Here is a 16,518-nt window from a genome sequence, read left to right as displayed (position 1 = left end):
CTGGGGCAAGTGCTTAGCTTCTCTGGGTCATGTTTGCCTCAGATTGATGCTTCTTATATAAGACATGGGAACACTGTTGCCAAAGTCACAAATATGTGTTGTTTGGAGAACTTGTGGAAGCCAGAAGCAGATTTTCTCTTTTAGAGAAAGATGCCACGTATTCTGGTTTTCACCTTATCCTTCTGTATTTCAAACAGTAACTTGCCCTGAAGGCTGGCTGGCTTTTACTTTTTTGTGGCTAATGGGTTATTTACACCTCTCTGTTAGTAGGATCCCATTCCCTTATGTGAGGATAGCATAAACCGAGGTCCTTGTTTGTATATATGAACATGAATGCTTTTGAAGCATAAGTGTCTGGTAAATAATAAGGACTGCTTTGGGGTTTATATGTGTGTGCCTCCTTTCATCTGGTCTCTTCATAATTGTTTACAAACACTGAGTAATAAAGCTTCCAGCATTATGGGCATCATTATATTGATGTTTACACCTTGCTAACCCTTTTGTAGACAAGCCTGGCAAGAGGTTGTCCTTAGCATAGCAATGCAAATGCAATCCTGGCAATAGAGAAAGTCTGGAGTTTAGCTTTTGGCAGATGTTCTGAAAACGGGTGTGAAATGTTGGCCATTTATAAATACCCTAGCTTACCACATCAGGCCACCCAGTGCTACATACAGATGAGTCTATAAGCCCTCCCTATTCTTTGTTGCACATCCTGAAGTCAATTATTTTTTTTGTTGTTCAAACCTCAAAAGACCAAAGACTTGGCTTAAATTCAGGTTCCAAAGTGGGAAATCCCTATTTTATTTTACTTTATTTTGGCTCCATAGGACCCAGCTCTGCAGAATCTGGAGAGCAACTTTTTCATACAGCAAAAGATGGTGGAAGCCGTGAAGAAACTTTCCAGTGAGCCAGACCTATGCAAAAATGTGAAGAAGAAGAGGAAACAGGAGTACATAGAGGCAGTGAAAAAGCTTCAGGAGATTGAAAATTCCATTAATGAGTATAGGATTAAGTGTGGAAAGAAGCCTACACAGAAATCAACCCTGACCTTACCAGGTAACAGAGATCTAACAACATTCTTATGAGGATGGGGGGTTGGGGAGGAGAGAATCTGTTTTTCAAGTGCTTTTTGTTGGGTGTGTTTTTCTCTTGTGGAAGAAAAACATGGTTTTGATACCAACGGCAGGCAAAGATGCAGTCCTGCCCACCAGAAACCAGAGCCTCTGCGTTCAGCAAAGTCTGGAGCTTACCTGTAATCTGGCTGCCGTGTTTTATGTAAGATGTGGTTAAAAGGGAACAGAGTCTCAAAGTGCAGCACAAGCGCTGGCATGTTCGAGGGAGAACGCAAACCAACGAATTGCTATATGTCGAAGGGCTGGCGGCATCTCCCAGCCGAAACTAGTGTGGTACCTTGTTCTGTTGAGTATCGGACGCTGATTTTAGCAGAAATTGTTGTGTGATCTCTTGGCTAATGCTGGGCGCATTCTGAATCAAGCACATAATTAAAGCTAGGTCTTAAGACGTGTAAGAAAAGTTGGCAGCAAGGGGAAGGGGGGGTGTAGATGGTGTCTGGTTGTGAATTCCCAGCAAGATAGCAAGAATGAAGCGTGCATAGTCAGTGGCGTAGCGTGGGTTGTCAGCACCCGGGGCAAGGCAAGTAATTTGTGCCCCCTAACCCGTGGATTTGCGCCCCCTAACCCGTGGATTTACGCCCCCTAACCCTAACCCCCAGATGTTGCACCCGGTGCAGCCGGCCCCCCCTGCACCCCCCACGCTATGCCACTGTGCATAGTATATGTCAGTTGTCTTTAAGAGTTTGTAAAGTAACGACGTTGTAATGAGACAGTGCCTATATAAGAGACCCATTGTGAAAGAGGATTGTAAGGTGCTTGTAAACACTGCTTTTTTTCTAAGAGCTGGAATGATGGTTTTAGAGGAGGCTGCTCCCCCTGAACAGGGGACAATCTAGGGCCAGTTGTATAATGCACAGCAGGGTGAATAAATACTGGCTAGATGATGCACAGCAGTCATCGTCTGCCCAGGGGCTCTTAAAAAAAGAAGAAGAAGCTCCTGAGTCCCAAATATGGCTTTTGAGAAGTCCAAATTAGGCCTCTTCAGTTTCCAAACCAAGTTGTTCCAACTAGCCCTATAGCTACTTCCCTTTGATGTGCCACCATGCCGTCATTTCTACGCACAACAGCCATTTTTACAACTGCATGTATGTTCATGTAGCTGTGAGTAGCTGGCAGGGCATCTTTTATTACCTGTAGAGAATAAGGTGACTTCAGTATTGTATTACCTGTGTGCCTTTCAATGAACTGAAAATTTTAAGAAGTCAACAGAGGACAGTAATGGGTTGGATGCAGAGACAAGCAAGAGGAATGCTTCTTGTGCAGTGGGGATTTCCTGTCTCCTTCGGAAACTCTATTACAGCCCCTTGAACCTCCTGGCATAGGATGAGGCATACGAGATGTAACCAGCTATGTTCTTAGATAAATAAGGTATACTATTCATGTATCAAATCATAAATTTCAACGGAAGTAACTCATAAAGTTCAACAAACGAACAAAGCAGAAGACCCAGTGGATCAGATCATTCTCTAGTCAATTCATTCATAAGGTCCATCCGTGTAATGGTGTCTATTCCACCTGTCTGTTCATAAGGTCCAAACACATATGAGCTTTAACTACTGATGAAGCCCAGGATGGCAAAACAAGGCCATTATTCCAGAAATCCTTATCTTAGACTCTGTGAAAGGATTCTGTAGAACTGTAACAACCTTTCATGTGGATTGTTTGGACCTTATGAACAGACAGGTGGAATAGACACCATTACACGGATGGACCTTATGCATGAACTAACTAGAGAATGATCTGATCCACTGGGTTTTCTGCTTTGTTCGTCTGTTGAACTTTATGAGTTACTTCCGCTGAAATTTATGAATTGATACATGAATAGTATACCTTATTTATCTAAGAACACAGCCAGTTACGTCTTGTGTGTTTATTGAGTATGCTTTACGGGACCATAGGTTTGTTTGTTGTTGTTTTGATAGGATGGGGCATGGCAGGCTGCTGAAGCAGGATGGGGTGGGGGCGAGAGGAATTTGGCACGGCTGCTTTAGGCACACTTGCACTATTTTATCTACGAGACAAAAGTGGCCTGGTTTGAGTATGGATGGCATCCTGATGGCCCCTTCCATTCAGGCACATTACCCCAGGCTGCCCTGGGAACTGATGCAGGGCCATTTGTTTCACCTAGCCGTCAACACCTATGTGCTGGGCAGACACGTGGGAGGATGAATGCAGGAAAATGCATGGGCCTGAGTGGTTGGTCCAGAGGTGGTTCCTGCATTTTGAAATGACACTGAAATGTACAGAGGAGAGCTCCCTGAAATGACTCAGGCGCTGGGAAACAAACCGGATCAGGCAGGAGCATGAAGAGTACAATTTAGTACAGTTTATCAAAGTGAAGATTAAGAGGATTAGGGTGATGGTGATTATGACACCTTCATGGGGAGAAAATGGCTGGATACCAAAATGGACTCTTTAATGAAGCCAAGGAAAGCCTAAAAGGTGCTAGTTGCTGGGAGCAAAAGCTGGACAATTGGCATGGGGGCCAAGCCATGGGTCAGTTTCAATGTTTCATTGCCTGCCAATGAAAGCCAGTTCCTTCTGTATTCTGCACTGTAGTTGACTAGCAGTTTCACACTGACTTGCAACTGAACCATGTTATTTGCCCAGCAGACCTGCACAACTTGCTTATCTGACATCAGTATGGTTTCTGGCATGCTGTTGGCATCCACTCATCTCTGATTTTAAAGCTAAGAGTTTGTACTTCACCCTTTGTATGTAATGTCACATAGGATTGTGGGAAGGGGAGAGATGGAGAAGAAGAAATCTCCATCACCATGATGTGTTTGGGGAAACACTAATAAAAGGATATGACATGGTGATTACAAACTAGGAACTCCCTTCTGTGCTAAAGTGGCCTAAGCAATGCAGTTGTAACCTCCATTGTTTAAACATGAGATCACTGAAAAATAATTCCTTGCAAAATGTTCAGGAATGCAAAAATCACAGTGTTGTTATCATCGGGGTAAAGGGGGAAATATCAAGGGATATGATAATGACACAAAGAGTAATAATTGGCGCCCATTACTATAGATTATCCTGATGCTTGCCTTTGCACTTAAGAGACCTATGATTCAATAAAATGGTGTAAGTAGCAAGACAGGAAGTTCCTTCTAGGCTAGTTTAGAATGGGTTGGGTGCTGCCATTGCAACCCCCAGTGTTTACACGTCAGAGAGGGTGAATTTAGAATATATACCCTTATCTTAGAAGTGTTGTTTGTAAGAAAATAAGATGTCTCTTAGAATTGGGATCTTGGGTATCACAAAATATTCTTCCCTACTTCAAAGAACAAAGTGAGGATGATGAAAGTTTTTTTGAGGACTGCTTTGAACAAAGATACGGGAACAGAATGATGCATCAAGCCAAAAAGCTAAAGGAGACAAAATACACATAATAGAGAGAGAGGAGAGAGAAAGAGCTTTGTGTATAGAAGTTCATGGAAAGAAGACAGAGTAAGCAAGCCTGGTTGTATTTCAGCACTTCTCTACAGTCATGAGGAACCAGAGGATTGATTTTGAGTGTCAAAAGAAAAGGATTGCAGAATTTGGGACACTCGTGGCTGCCTTAACATGTTGAAAAATGACCTACTTTTTATTATTAAGTTCTGTTTTGCAATTATTTTATTAATGTCTGTTTACCATTATTATTTATCATGCTATGTGCTAGACAAAGAAAAAACTTGGCCTACAGCAGGTAGTGTCTGCCATTTCTCAAGTTCATTGCCTGTCTTTTCTCATTGTGGGCAATGACTAGCTAGCCTTGTAAGAGATCAGCAATGTTCTCCATCAGTTTCTGCCAAGTGCTCTTCCAAAAACTCTGCAAGCAGCTTGTGTGGCTGCTGGTTGCCACCTCATCCTTCTGAAATCTGCCAGTATAAAAAGAGGTGAATAGTTCTTTTGGAAAGTTCACCGATTAGCTTTCTGGTTCAGCAATGAATCTGTTGCAGCTGCGTCTTTCTGGAGCTGCTCAACAGTAAACACAGTTGTGGATAGAGCAAATGTATTTGGCAGCCATATCCACAGTTTAGTTGGTCTTGCTTGTGCTGGGCTGTCTGCTGGCACATCCTGGGTGATGGTAAAAGGCTCTGGTATGACTCCTGTGCATTTCATAGTGGTGAACATTTGTGCAGAGTGCAGCAAATGTTATGTGTGTGGCCCAGCATCAATGGACGCTATTGTAATATAGAGAAGAATTTTAAAAATTGCCAACAGCTGATTTGTTTGGCATTATTCTTCACAGAATCTGAGACTAGTTAGATTCTCCGACTACACTAGAGATGCTGATTTTTCTGAAGTAACCAACACACCTGCTATCAAAAGGCAGTTCTGGATTCTATTTTTTCCTGGTTGTTTTTAAGTTGTGGGGCTGTATTTATGTTTGTTCTTAGCACTCCCGTTGGTAATTTGGTTGATCATTATATCAGAACCTGTAAATATACACAAACCTGAGTGAGTGAACCCAACAACTGTGCCCTGTGTTTAATATTCCAGATTGCAACATTTGTCTTTTTTTAAGCTTTTTTCTTTTCTTTTCCCCCCTAGATGAAATCATCCCTTCTGAGAGCAGCTCTTTGTCTGACACAACAACATTTGAAGATGGTATGTGGCTTTTGCTTTTCAACACAAGCGGATAAAACACAGCAAAGTTGGGAATCTCCCAACTCCCCAATTTTACACTGTGTATTCTTAGGGAACTGGCTATTCCCCCTGCAACAGCCCACGACTGGAATGTATTGTACAGAGCCTTAAAAAAAAGCCAGGCTTATTTCTAAAGACAGCATGAGGGCCTATGAGTATTTCTGTCTGCTCCTTTTCTTTAAGAGCAGGTGTGGGGAACCTGTGCCCCACCAGTGGTTGTTGGTCTCCAACAGCCCCAGCCAGCATGATCAACTGTCAGGGATGGTGGAAGTTGTAGACTATCAACATCTGGAGGACCACAGACTCACCATCCCTGACCTAGAGAATCAGGAAGGTAATGGCTGTATGTAGCACATAAGACTCGGGCAGCAGGCAAAGTTTACTGAAGTTGGTTTATCCCTCCCATGAGGGATACTCCCAGCTGGCCACTTTGCCATTGCAAAGAGAGACACGCTTTTTTGCCCATTTCTTTTTTTTATTTTTTATAAGATATTTATTAAAGTTTTTAAAGTTTATATAAAATAGAAAAAACAGAACAGAAACAGTAAAAATACATACAGAACACATACAACAACAAGTATAATTTCAATCCCTTATATTCATAAAACTTACTTTCCCAACCTCCTCATACCTCCCCTTTCTGTATTCCAATCTCTAATTAATTCAATTCAGCAAATCCTTCCCCTAATTTCTATATAATTTTTAACCTTTCTTTTCTTGATCACATAATCATTACAGCTTATAACCGCTTAATTTCTGAATCAACATCGTTCTAACCTTCAATAATTCTTTTTTGCCCATTTCATCTCTGCCCCACACCCCCACCTTGAACACTTGCAATAAATATAACATTCACTGTCCAGCAGAATAATTACAAATATGCACATACTTGGACATCATCTAGGGGTGTTGAGCTTTTAATTTTTTTGCAAAATCTCAAAAAGAAGACTTTTGGGGCTATTTTTAATGAAATTTGCCAGAATCTACACTTCCAACATGGGCTGCCGTATGTCCGGATTTTCCCGGACATTTCAGTGCTTTCCTCCCTGGTGCTTTTTACAAGGGCTGAATACCAGCTATGTCCAGGAAATTCTGGATGTATGGCAACCCCATTGCCCCCCCTCCCTCTATCACTGCCACCATTACTGTTGCCTAAGATTGAGCCCCATTATATCCTGTGAACATTGCACTGAACAGCAAAGTTTATGGCAATCCTGAGCTAACCTTGAGCCATTTTCTGAAAAGGACTTAACTGCTAATCTGTTGAGAATAAGAAGAAATCTGGTGTGCTAATACAATCTTTCAATCTCCTTGAGAGATATAGCTCCCCGTTTAACACACAAACAAGTGATTATTATCCTTTTTTATATATATATTTTCAGGATTCCCATGATTTATTTAATTGCCATAATGACATCTGGGTTGTGTGTTTCCTGCCAGCTGACAACAGGCAGGGTTAGCCATACTCCTTCATCTAGTCATTAGCTGTCTAGAAACACCCTCCGTCCCTCCCTTCCCATTCATTATTGCTTAGACAGATAACCTGTAACTTTAGTGCTCAAACTCCTACAGTGCGAATTGTTCCGTAGCTTTGATCCGGCAAGCCTTTTCTGATTGGCCAGTCCCAATTGGCTGTGGTTCCGCCAATAATGGAATGACCTAGATGACTCCCTTTTTAACACACTGTCGTATCTGATCTTGCTTCTTCTGAGTCATCAAGAAGAGGACATAGTCCACAGCTTTTCTTTTTTTCTTTGCAAAAATGTTCACACTTGGAGCTCATGCCGATTTCAGATGTAGCATAGAATTAACTGGTAGTGATAGCTTGGTTTGCCCACAAGTGTTTTAGATTGTCCAGCTAATAAAACAGTAGTGCTCTTTTTAATAATAATAATAAATATTTCCACTTAAGAGGAGGAGATCTGTGCCCTGCAAAGCTTGCTGCCTGGGCATCTAGCCACGAAAGAAATATATATATATATATCTCGGGGGGGGGGGCACAAACAACAAGGAGAGCAACGGATAGGATGTAGTCAGTGAAATAATAAATAAGAAAAAGCTAATAAAAAGCTTCCACTGCAGCTTCAAAGCCTGGGCAAATTAAAAAGAGTGAAGACAACAGTGTCAGCAAGTCTCTAGGGGAGAGTGCTCCAGAGTTGGGAAGCCATAACTAAGGACTTGGCTTTCGCTCTCTCTCTCTCTCTGTCTCTCTCTCTCTCTCTGGTCGCATCTTACAATTGAAGCAGTATCATACCACTTTGGCTTCACCCAAAGAATCCTGGCACCTGTAGTTTGGAAAGGGTGCTGAAAGTTATTCCCCTCACAGAGTTACAATTCCCAGGGTTCCCTGGGAAGAGAGGTTGCTTGTTAAGCCACTCTGGGAATTGGGAGAAATGTATAGACCACATTAGGTGGGGAGATAACTAGCTCTCCTGCACAGCCCCCCTATCCCCAGTTGACTCGTCACAGCTGTTATGCTCTTTGAGACTGAATGAAAATGCAACTGTCTCTTCATGAAATAGCACAACCAGCTGCTCTGCATGAACCCTTCCCTTTCCAAAGTGATATAGAGTTCCAGGCATATACCTATATAAATAGAAAACTTTGCTCCTCCTTCATGGGGCTCGTTCCATGAATTGGTTTATCTATGATTATGATTATTACTTTACATCTCATTGTATACATCCAAATGTGTGCACAAGAAACGTCTGGTGTCTCATTAGATTCAATACTGATCCCATTCAGCCTCAGGAATTCCAAAGTTGATTCCAAAATTTTGGGGGCTTAAACATGTTTGTGGGACAGATATTTCGAACATGTGGTCTGAATGTGCTGCTTTCAAACCTCGGGAAGTTTTTGCTATAACAGGTCAAAATGCGACAGAAAGTAAGTCCAGAGTACTAGGGAAGTCCTGTAACTCAACAGGAATCCAGTTCAGTCCCTAATATCTCCAAGTAGTCTGGGAAAATCTTCTAGAGAGCTGGTACTGTCTGTCGCTGTAGGCAATACTGAGCTTGATTGTCCAATAGTCTGACTTGCAATAATGGAATTTCCTATGTTCCTGATGTTCTATTTGACCTCCCAATCACTATCCTAGATTAGCATTACATAAGGAAGTCCTGTGAGTATATAACTCTGAGACTCCATCAGTTCTCAATCACAGTTATTAAGGAAACAGACTTTTGTGCAAACTCAGTTGCTAAATCTATAAAGACGACTGGATGAATCTTTAATACCTGAATGACTGTTGAATACTAAAAAAATCAGCCCTTATACCTGAGTTTCTATCATTGCTGCACTGTATTAAAATGCTACATTGTTCAACCCTGTGGCTTGGGATTTTGCTTAGGCGTAATAAATCTGTCTTCCTTTTTAATGAAAACATGACATTAGCAGGCTAACATCTTAATAAACTAATTCATGAAATATGTCAGGAGTGTGCATGACTTCACCTTTACATTCAACTAAATCCTGTTCTAACTATGTATTGCTTCTTTCACTTTGTATTATTTAACTTTCTGTAAAATGAAAAGCATGCAAAATGATAGGGTTGAGAGAGAGATTCTTCTACCTAATTAAGGATGTAAAGGTTGCTACGGATTCACACAACATGTCTTCCTCATCCTTCCAAGTTTTTAAACCATGTATTCTTGTTTTTTTAAGCAGGTAGCGATTCTCTTGCTGTGCCAGGCCAAAGAATAAACTCTGTGCCACTTTCTCCAAAATCTCCACCACCCAAATCCCTTGGGGTGGAGAGAATCCATCTCAGGAAGTCCTCCATGAATGAGCAACTCCTTGAATCCAGGCACTCCAGGTACAGAATTTCTGACATTGCCAAAAACTTCAGTAACATTTGCTTAGTTTTTCTACAAAGGTGATGATATTTTTAAAATACTGCTGTTATTTATTTACTCATCCATCACCTTTTCTGCCTCTTAAGAAAGAAGCATGCAAAATGACTTGCAACACAATTTCTGGGGGGGAGAGGGGCACTTGTCGTTCAGCGATTCTCATGGCTGAACTTCCTTTCATCCGTGAACTGAAGACACATTTGTTTGCATGCAACACTGAACATTTGAGATTATTCAGTAGGGGAACTAGGTTAAACAAAAAGTGGCTGGACTTGTGGAACTTGCAAGAAAAGCTTAACAAGTTACTGGCTCTAGGTAGGACCTCAAGAGCCTTCATCTCCACCCCCAGGGTTTTCTGAGCTCTTCTCTTACCACTGCAATCCTTTGTGCCCCTTCAAAGGCTGCTACAGAAAGCCAGGTGACCTTTCCAAGCTGCTTCTAATGAAGCATAAGGACCTTCAGTGGGAATGAGAAAGTTTGAGATCCTCAGTACACGTGCAGAACCACTTGTGTGAATTCCTCACCATTATTTCTAACTTCTACACTCCTCATACATTCTATGTCACTTGAGATTGTATCTTAGTATTCCATGAGCTTGCACCATCATCCCAACAAAGCATGACTGCTAAGTTAACTGGTTTTACCTCTGCTTTTATTTTCGTTTTCTCTTCCTCCCCGTTTTTAAAAGTTCCACTTTCGCAGCTCGCAAAATACCAGCCATTCTGCAAGATGCTTTCCTGCGTGAACTTTGTGCTTGCTTTATATACTATCTTTCCTGTGTTTTTCAAATCTTCCACTTTCAATCTGTCGGCGAGTAACGCAAATGCTGTTCTGCTTTGCATTTTTATTGAAGATATTGGGATGGTGGCCACATATCGGATTCCTCTATTTATAATCACAGAGACCCCTTGTCAACACACAGCAGCCCGTACAGAACAGTGGAGAGGCAGCACCGTGGTGGAAGAAGTATGCCCACAACACCAGTTCTCACACGCAATGCGTATAGTAGCACTCATTTACAGTAAGCTGGTTTTCTTCTTTCTTTCCCCCAGAAAAGAATTAGCTCACCCATAATCTTTCTTTATGATAAGAGGCATATCATTAAATAATAGATAAAATCATGGGTGTGTCTGCCATAGTACTCCTTTGAAAGCTTGAGATGTTGGGTGCATTGCCAATAATAATAATAATTTATACCCCGCCCATCTGGCTGGATTTCTCCAGCCACTCTGGGCGGCTTCCAATAGAATATTAAAATACAATAGCCTATTAAACATTAAAAGCTTCCCTAAAATTTCCCAAAAGCTGCTTACCCCTAGAAGTAAGTTATTGCTGGTCCCCTATATGTTTGCATTCAATCAACAACAGTAAACCAAGCTCCTACATCTCTTGAAGGCTGAGGGAGCTTCCCCAGATTTCCCTTCCCTGATGGATGTTATCCAGAGGAATGTTAGACATTCTTAAGTATCCTTGAAACTGAAGGAATTACAAGCTTTGCTTGAAATTATTCAGTGGAACTCAAATGTTGCTCAGCTTCCTTTGCTGCTTTATCTTCCTTCATTTTCTTTTTATTTTTTTGCAACAAATGTTTGAATAGTACAGATGTTCTGAATCAGATAAACGTTGTCGCAGGAAGTACTGAAAAGTTTGGGAAACACTGGTTAGCCCTGTGACACCGTATCAGTCTCTACAGCCGCAGCAGGCACTGTAACTCTCCAAGGTTTGCACTCTTCCATTGTCTCCCGAGACAGATGAATGCCAACAATGATACATGAAATCCTAGCATAGCACGTAGATATTTGAGACTCTTGTGGAGTAGACTGCAACCACGGAACATGAACTATTCCAACCTCCCATTATATTTGTGATATTTTATATCCCTGTTAGATTCCTGCCTGGACTTCCCATGAAGCGCCAGCTTGGTGTAGTGGTTAAGAGCGGTGGACTCGTAATCTGGTGAACCAGGTTCACTTCCCCGCTCCTCCACATGCAGCTGCTGGGTGACCTTGGGCTAGTCACACTTCTCTGAAGTCTCTCAGCCTCACTCACCTCACAGAGTGTTTGTTGTGGGAGAGGAAGGGAAAGGAGATTGTTAGCCGCTTTGAGACTCCTTAAGGGGAGTGAAAGGCGGAATATCAAGTCCAAATTTCTTCTTCTTCTTCTTCTGAAAAACTTCACAGGAAAAGACGTCACAGCCTCCATAGAGAGCTTGTTTCATTGTTCTTACAGTTTTTTTACTTAAAACCAATGCCTACCTTTCCTGTAATTCAAAGTATTGTAGCTTTGCCCTATGCTACTTATTGGGTAGAACTGCATGCCATGTTTGTAACAAAGGCTATTTTCTGCTTTCTCAGGCCAGATGTATCTCCCCAGCACTGCAGGCAGCGGAGGGGCAGCTTAGAGTCCCAAACCAACTTGCTGTCTGAGACTGCCAGTGAAAAGCCAGTGTTCACCCTTTCAAAATCTCCGAGAAGCAGCAGTACAGAAATCCTAGATGATGGGTCTTCCTACACCAGCCAGTCCAGTGCGGAATACTATGTGACCTCAACCCCAAGCCCCTGCTATACAACCCAGACTCTGGACAACCGTACAAGAAACAGGAGATGGACCAAGAAGCAGAACATTTCTGCTGCGAATTCGGGAAGCATGCCAAACCTTGCCCAGAAGGACGTCCGCAATGGCAGCTACCCAAAAAGCCAGGAGCAGCCATCGGTCACCTGCTACATTCCCGGCTACGCCCCTTACACAGAGTGCGATGTGTATTACAATAGCGGCTACGTGTATGAAAATGGCACGGAAGGCCAGTACACGGTTAACCCTTCCTACCGTTCATCGGCGCACTATGGACACGAGCGCCGTTATCGGGATTTCAGGTCTTTCCACGAGGACGAGATGGAGAGAGTGCCGCACAACCCGTACGCCACCCTTCGCCTGCCGCGGAAGCCGTCCGTGAAATCTGAACACATCACCAAAAACATTCACAAGGCCTTAGTAGCAGAGCACCTTCGCGGCTGGTACCAGCGTGCCTCTGGGCACAAAGACCAGGCTCATGGCCTGCAGGCAGGCTTTGACACCGACAGAGGGTCACAGAGGAGCCTGGGCTTTGCTGGATTGCAGGTCCCCTGTTGTCCCAGCAGCCGCGCATCATCTTTCTCTTCAGGTAACTCTCCATTTTGTGCCTCTGCAACTTCACACGTATCGTGGGCTCTAGAGCTCAGCAATTGCTCATGGGTGTATGAGGTGTACCAACACAACCAGGGTCCCCCCGACTGTAACAACTTAACACATCCATATCTAAATTGAATTCCATTCTTCGCACACAATGAACGCCTCCTCCTTTCTGGTAAATAGGAAGGCCTGCTCACATAAAAACTCCCTGTGTTCGTTGGCACATTTACAGGGCTTTGGATCAGGTGACAGAGATAAAGCCCAGAGATTCAGATAGATTGCTGGTGCCTCTGGAGCAAATGCTTCTAGTCTTGCCCTGTTGATTCGTGCAATGAGCAGCACAGGCTGCGGAGGGAAAGAATTCTCCAGTTGATCAGCTTTTGGAAGCAGGAATGACTATTGGGATATTTAAAAAAAAACTGGATATGAAAATAAATACAGCTTGTTTAATACTGGTGCAAAATGGAGAGGCTTCAGAATTTTGAACTTCATATTGGTATTTCTTTGTTTGAGACTACCTGGAAATGTATCTGGTGCAGAAAGCAGATGCCTTGAATATTGAGTAGTAGGGAACGTACTGCACTTGTTTGAAAAGAGCTGCGTTCGTCAATAGGTAGATTTGGAGGTCCATGCCATGGTGCCTAAAACTTTAAAGCAGTGAACAGCCTGTGTACCTTGAGGAACACCTGCTCCCATGTAACCCTCCCTTGCCCCTGGTTCCACCTAGAGAAAGGCCTTGCTGCTCTGTGCCAGAGGTTAGGTTGGCGAAATCACAAGAGCAAGGTTTTCTCTGTTATTACACCATGCCTGCAGACAGGCCTGCCTAGGCCAAACAGGATGGAACAGGCTCATGGGTGATTAAGACATATTTAGTTTCTGGTGTATGTATTGTTTTAAACTGTTGAGTCCACCCACTTACCCTGGTTTTATTACTCTTTTCCAGTGCGTTTCATTGAAGTTTCTTTTACGTAATCCACCCTAAATACAAGAAAAGGACAGGATATAATTTTTTTAATGAGAATAGTAAATAGATATATAATACTGCATAAGACAGAGTATTAGACCAATCTCACATTCTGTAATTACTTTGTGCAAATAGATGATCTGTGTGCACGAGCACACGTGTGTGTGTGTGTGTGTGTGTGTGTGTGTGTGTTTAAATTCAATCCTAGCTACTGTTGCTTATTCATTATTTACATAAAACATTTAATGGGAAACATTTCTTTAATATTGTTTCTCAGTGTCAGCTTAGATACGGTGCTGTGTAAGAACGACAGAGCTCTGGATTGAGCTAAAATAATTTGTAGAAGCCTTGCTAAACTGGTTTGAGAAAGAATGGTCAAGCTGGTTTGCAAAGTAATTGGGTGTCAACAGTGTGCAGGAGGTTAAGAAACTGGGGACAAGCCTACTGGCTCAGAGGTGGCTCATCTAGTTCAACATCCTGCCTCTCATAGTGGCGAGATCTAGGCAGTTAATGAAACATTTTTATCCACAAAAGGTGGCAGCAAACACATCCAAAAATTACTGCACAAAGGGACAAGTGCATAAGAGAATAAGACAAATATTAAGGTTTATATTGGGTTTTCAACCAGTATGTGTGCTTTGGGGATATAAAAAAATACAAAATGCTTTGATACCTGTGCATGGCCCAACACTGAAAATTGCCTAAGCCATTTAAAGAAACAGTCTGAATACACAAAGCTCATAAAGTCTTAATAATAGATAAACCCTTACACAACTTGGGGGGGGAGTAATTTTATGACAGAAATGTGGGCACTTGTGTATTAGAAAAAGATGCAACTATTGTAATAGAACCTACCATATATAAAAACAGAGTTACTGAATTTAAGTTAAAATAAAACATGAATAAGTATCGCTTTTGTTAAATCTAGAATATTCAGGAAGATGTATGGTGGAGGTAGGGAATCTAAGGGAATACAGTGTTATGATGGTTTTTCTAAATTATGAATTAGAACAGAACTAAGTAATGAAAGATAAAAAGTAGAGTAATTGTTTTCTGTGATTTGCTTTGTAACTTGATTGAATTAAAATCTAAAAGTAGATAAAAAGGAGGTGCATTGCCCTAATCAAGTTGACTAAGCGTGTTATTCTCAACAGTGAATCTATGCGGTACTTCTGTGAACTCATTGCAATAGCTGACTATACTTTTCTGGTAGCAGTGCATCAACTGCTCACAGTTTGAGGTTCTACTATTTATTATTATTGCTTGTTAAATTCCTATACCACCCTTCATCCGAAGGGTGGTTTACAATATAAAAAAACATTCTTCCAGTCTTCCACTTATTTGTCTCTGTCTAAAAACAGCCTCTAACTAATGGCTGTGTTTCGAGTATGTGAAGAGGAAAAAAAGCATGCTCGAATCCTTAGGCAAGTTAGTCACCGCTAGCATTATTTTCTTTCCCCCTCTGCTTTAGCATCTTCTACAAATGCCTCTGGGAATTGGCGGAATCCGATTGCACTGGGACTTCCCGATTATGATACGCTATCTCAATCCTCTTATGCTAGTTGTTACGGGAGTGTGTATGGCAACCACCCACTGCCGAGCAGGTAAGCTATTTACAATGGAATTGCTGGCTTACATTGTGATATGTCTACAGCTGGTTTGCCTGTTGGAATGCAGCAAGCAGCCCACACATAAGAAAGCCACTTCTGTCATTTTCAGCTTTTTTCTGAAAACTGAACTCAAGCTCCGTCTCTTCATTCACGTACAGCATTTTGATTGTAGCATGCAGGACTTTAGGCCGATTTACTGAAAGTAGATTGAGACAGAAATTTGCAGCTGTAATGGGGAAGGGCATAAAGCCAGGAACGGCAATGTATCATTTTTTATTATTATTTATTGAATTTATATACCGCCCTATACCCAGAGGTCTCAGGGCAGTTCACATAAAAAGATCACAGTATATAAAATTAAAATAAAAGCAATAACCCAATAATATCCCCCCAAAAAAGAACCACATTTTAAAAGGGTATGGGATGTTGATCAGGTCAACCAAAAGGCCTGGTTAAAAAAAGTCTCTTATCGCACCAACCATTTCCCTAGACCAATGGTCCACTGGTGAGTCTACAGGGTAGCAGTAAAAGAAAGCAAGGCCCGTTCAGAAAACCTTGGAAGGCTACCTGTGACCTACCCCTGGTTTAGAGAACTGAAAAACTGCACGTGCTAATTAAGACTGCAGCCCTAATAAATTGAATTTCTGTATAAGCTTGCAACACCATGCAGTGCTCCTGAAATGTGTCGTGCAAGAGCCTGCATTGTGCTATTACACTGGTGAATTGTGGGTAGTCTACTTCCTTAGCATTTATTTGCATGTACAGCATATCTTCAGGTCAGCCATCGGCTTGGGGATTTTAGAAGGAAAGGGGGAGAAAGCTTGTTTATTTGTTATTTGTGTGAAGGCACCACACAAGTACAAAGGGGCCTGCAAGGCTGTGCCTTCATCTCCTTCCCTGTTGCCGTGAGGCCTTTTCTGACTTCCCATGTTTTTGGGGTGTTCTCATACAGCCTTACTGAACAAACCAGAGCCCTGTGCAATCAGAGTTCTAAACTGCATCTTAAAACAAAACATGGAATGTTGACTCCTGGTGGTGCCTTCTGTGCATGGTGAATGGAGTTGCGGTGTTCTGCCTCCAGCACCCAAATAGAAGGACGCACATTCATTCCCTGGCATACCCAGATGGGGCTAGCAATGTCCGATGACTGAAAC

At 42.1% G+C, this 16,518-nt stretch overlaps 1 protein-coding gene and 1 long non-coding RNA gene across 7 annotated transcripts in view; one reads left to right on the top strand and one right to left on the bottom strand.

Annotated features, from left to right (window-relative positions):
• LOC310757474 overlaps nucleotides 1–15,209 on the bottom strand; it is a 32,360-nt gene extending 17,151 nt beyond the window's left edge. The window contains exon 1 of the long non-coding RNA XR_014545244.1: nucleotides 13,710–15,209. This is a non-coding gene — a long non-coding RNA (uncharacterized lncRNA). The remainder of the gene's footprint in view (nucleotides 1–13,709) is intronic.
• FRMD4B (FERM domain containing 4B) overlaps nucleotides 1–16,518 on the top strand; it is a 142,923-nt gene that overhangs the window by 122,462 nt on the left and 3,943 nt on the right. For 4 of the 6 annotated variants that reach the window (XM_083600558.1, XM_083600553.1, XM_083600556.1 and 1 more), the window contains 6 exons: nucleotides 828–1,056; nucleotides 5,676–5,732; nucleotides 9,435–9,585; nucleotides 10,476–10,643; nucleotides 11,977–12,782; nucleotides 15,226–15,358. In XM_083600558.1, the coding sequence (XP_083456684.1) occupies nucleotides 828–1,056; nucleotides 5,676–5,732; nucleotides 9,435–9,585; nucleotides 10,476–10,643; nucleotides 11,977–12,782; nucleotides 15,226–15,358 (1,544 nt within the window). The remainder of the gene's footprint in view (nucleotides 1–827; nucleotides 1,057–5,675; nucleotides 5,733–9,434; nucleotides 9,586–10,475; nucleotides 10,644–11,976; nucleotides 12,783–15,225; nucleotides 15,359–16,518) is intronic. The other 2 variants (XM_083600555.1, XM_083600554.1) reach the window with 2 other exon arrangements.

This window comes from Podarcis filfolensis (genome assembly GCF_964270895.1).
Source record: "Podarcis filfolensis genome assembly, chromosome: 2".
Taxonomy (NCBI): domain Eukaryota; kingdom Metazoa; phylum Chordata; class Lepidosauria; order Squamata; family Lacertidae; genus Podarcis; species Podarcis filfolensis.
The sequence above is the reverse complement of the archived record's forward strand: the minus strand, read 5'-3'. Positions and strand labels throughout refer to the sequence as shown.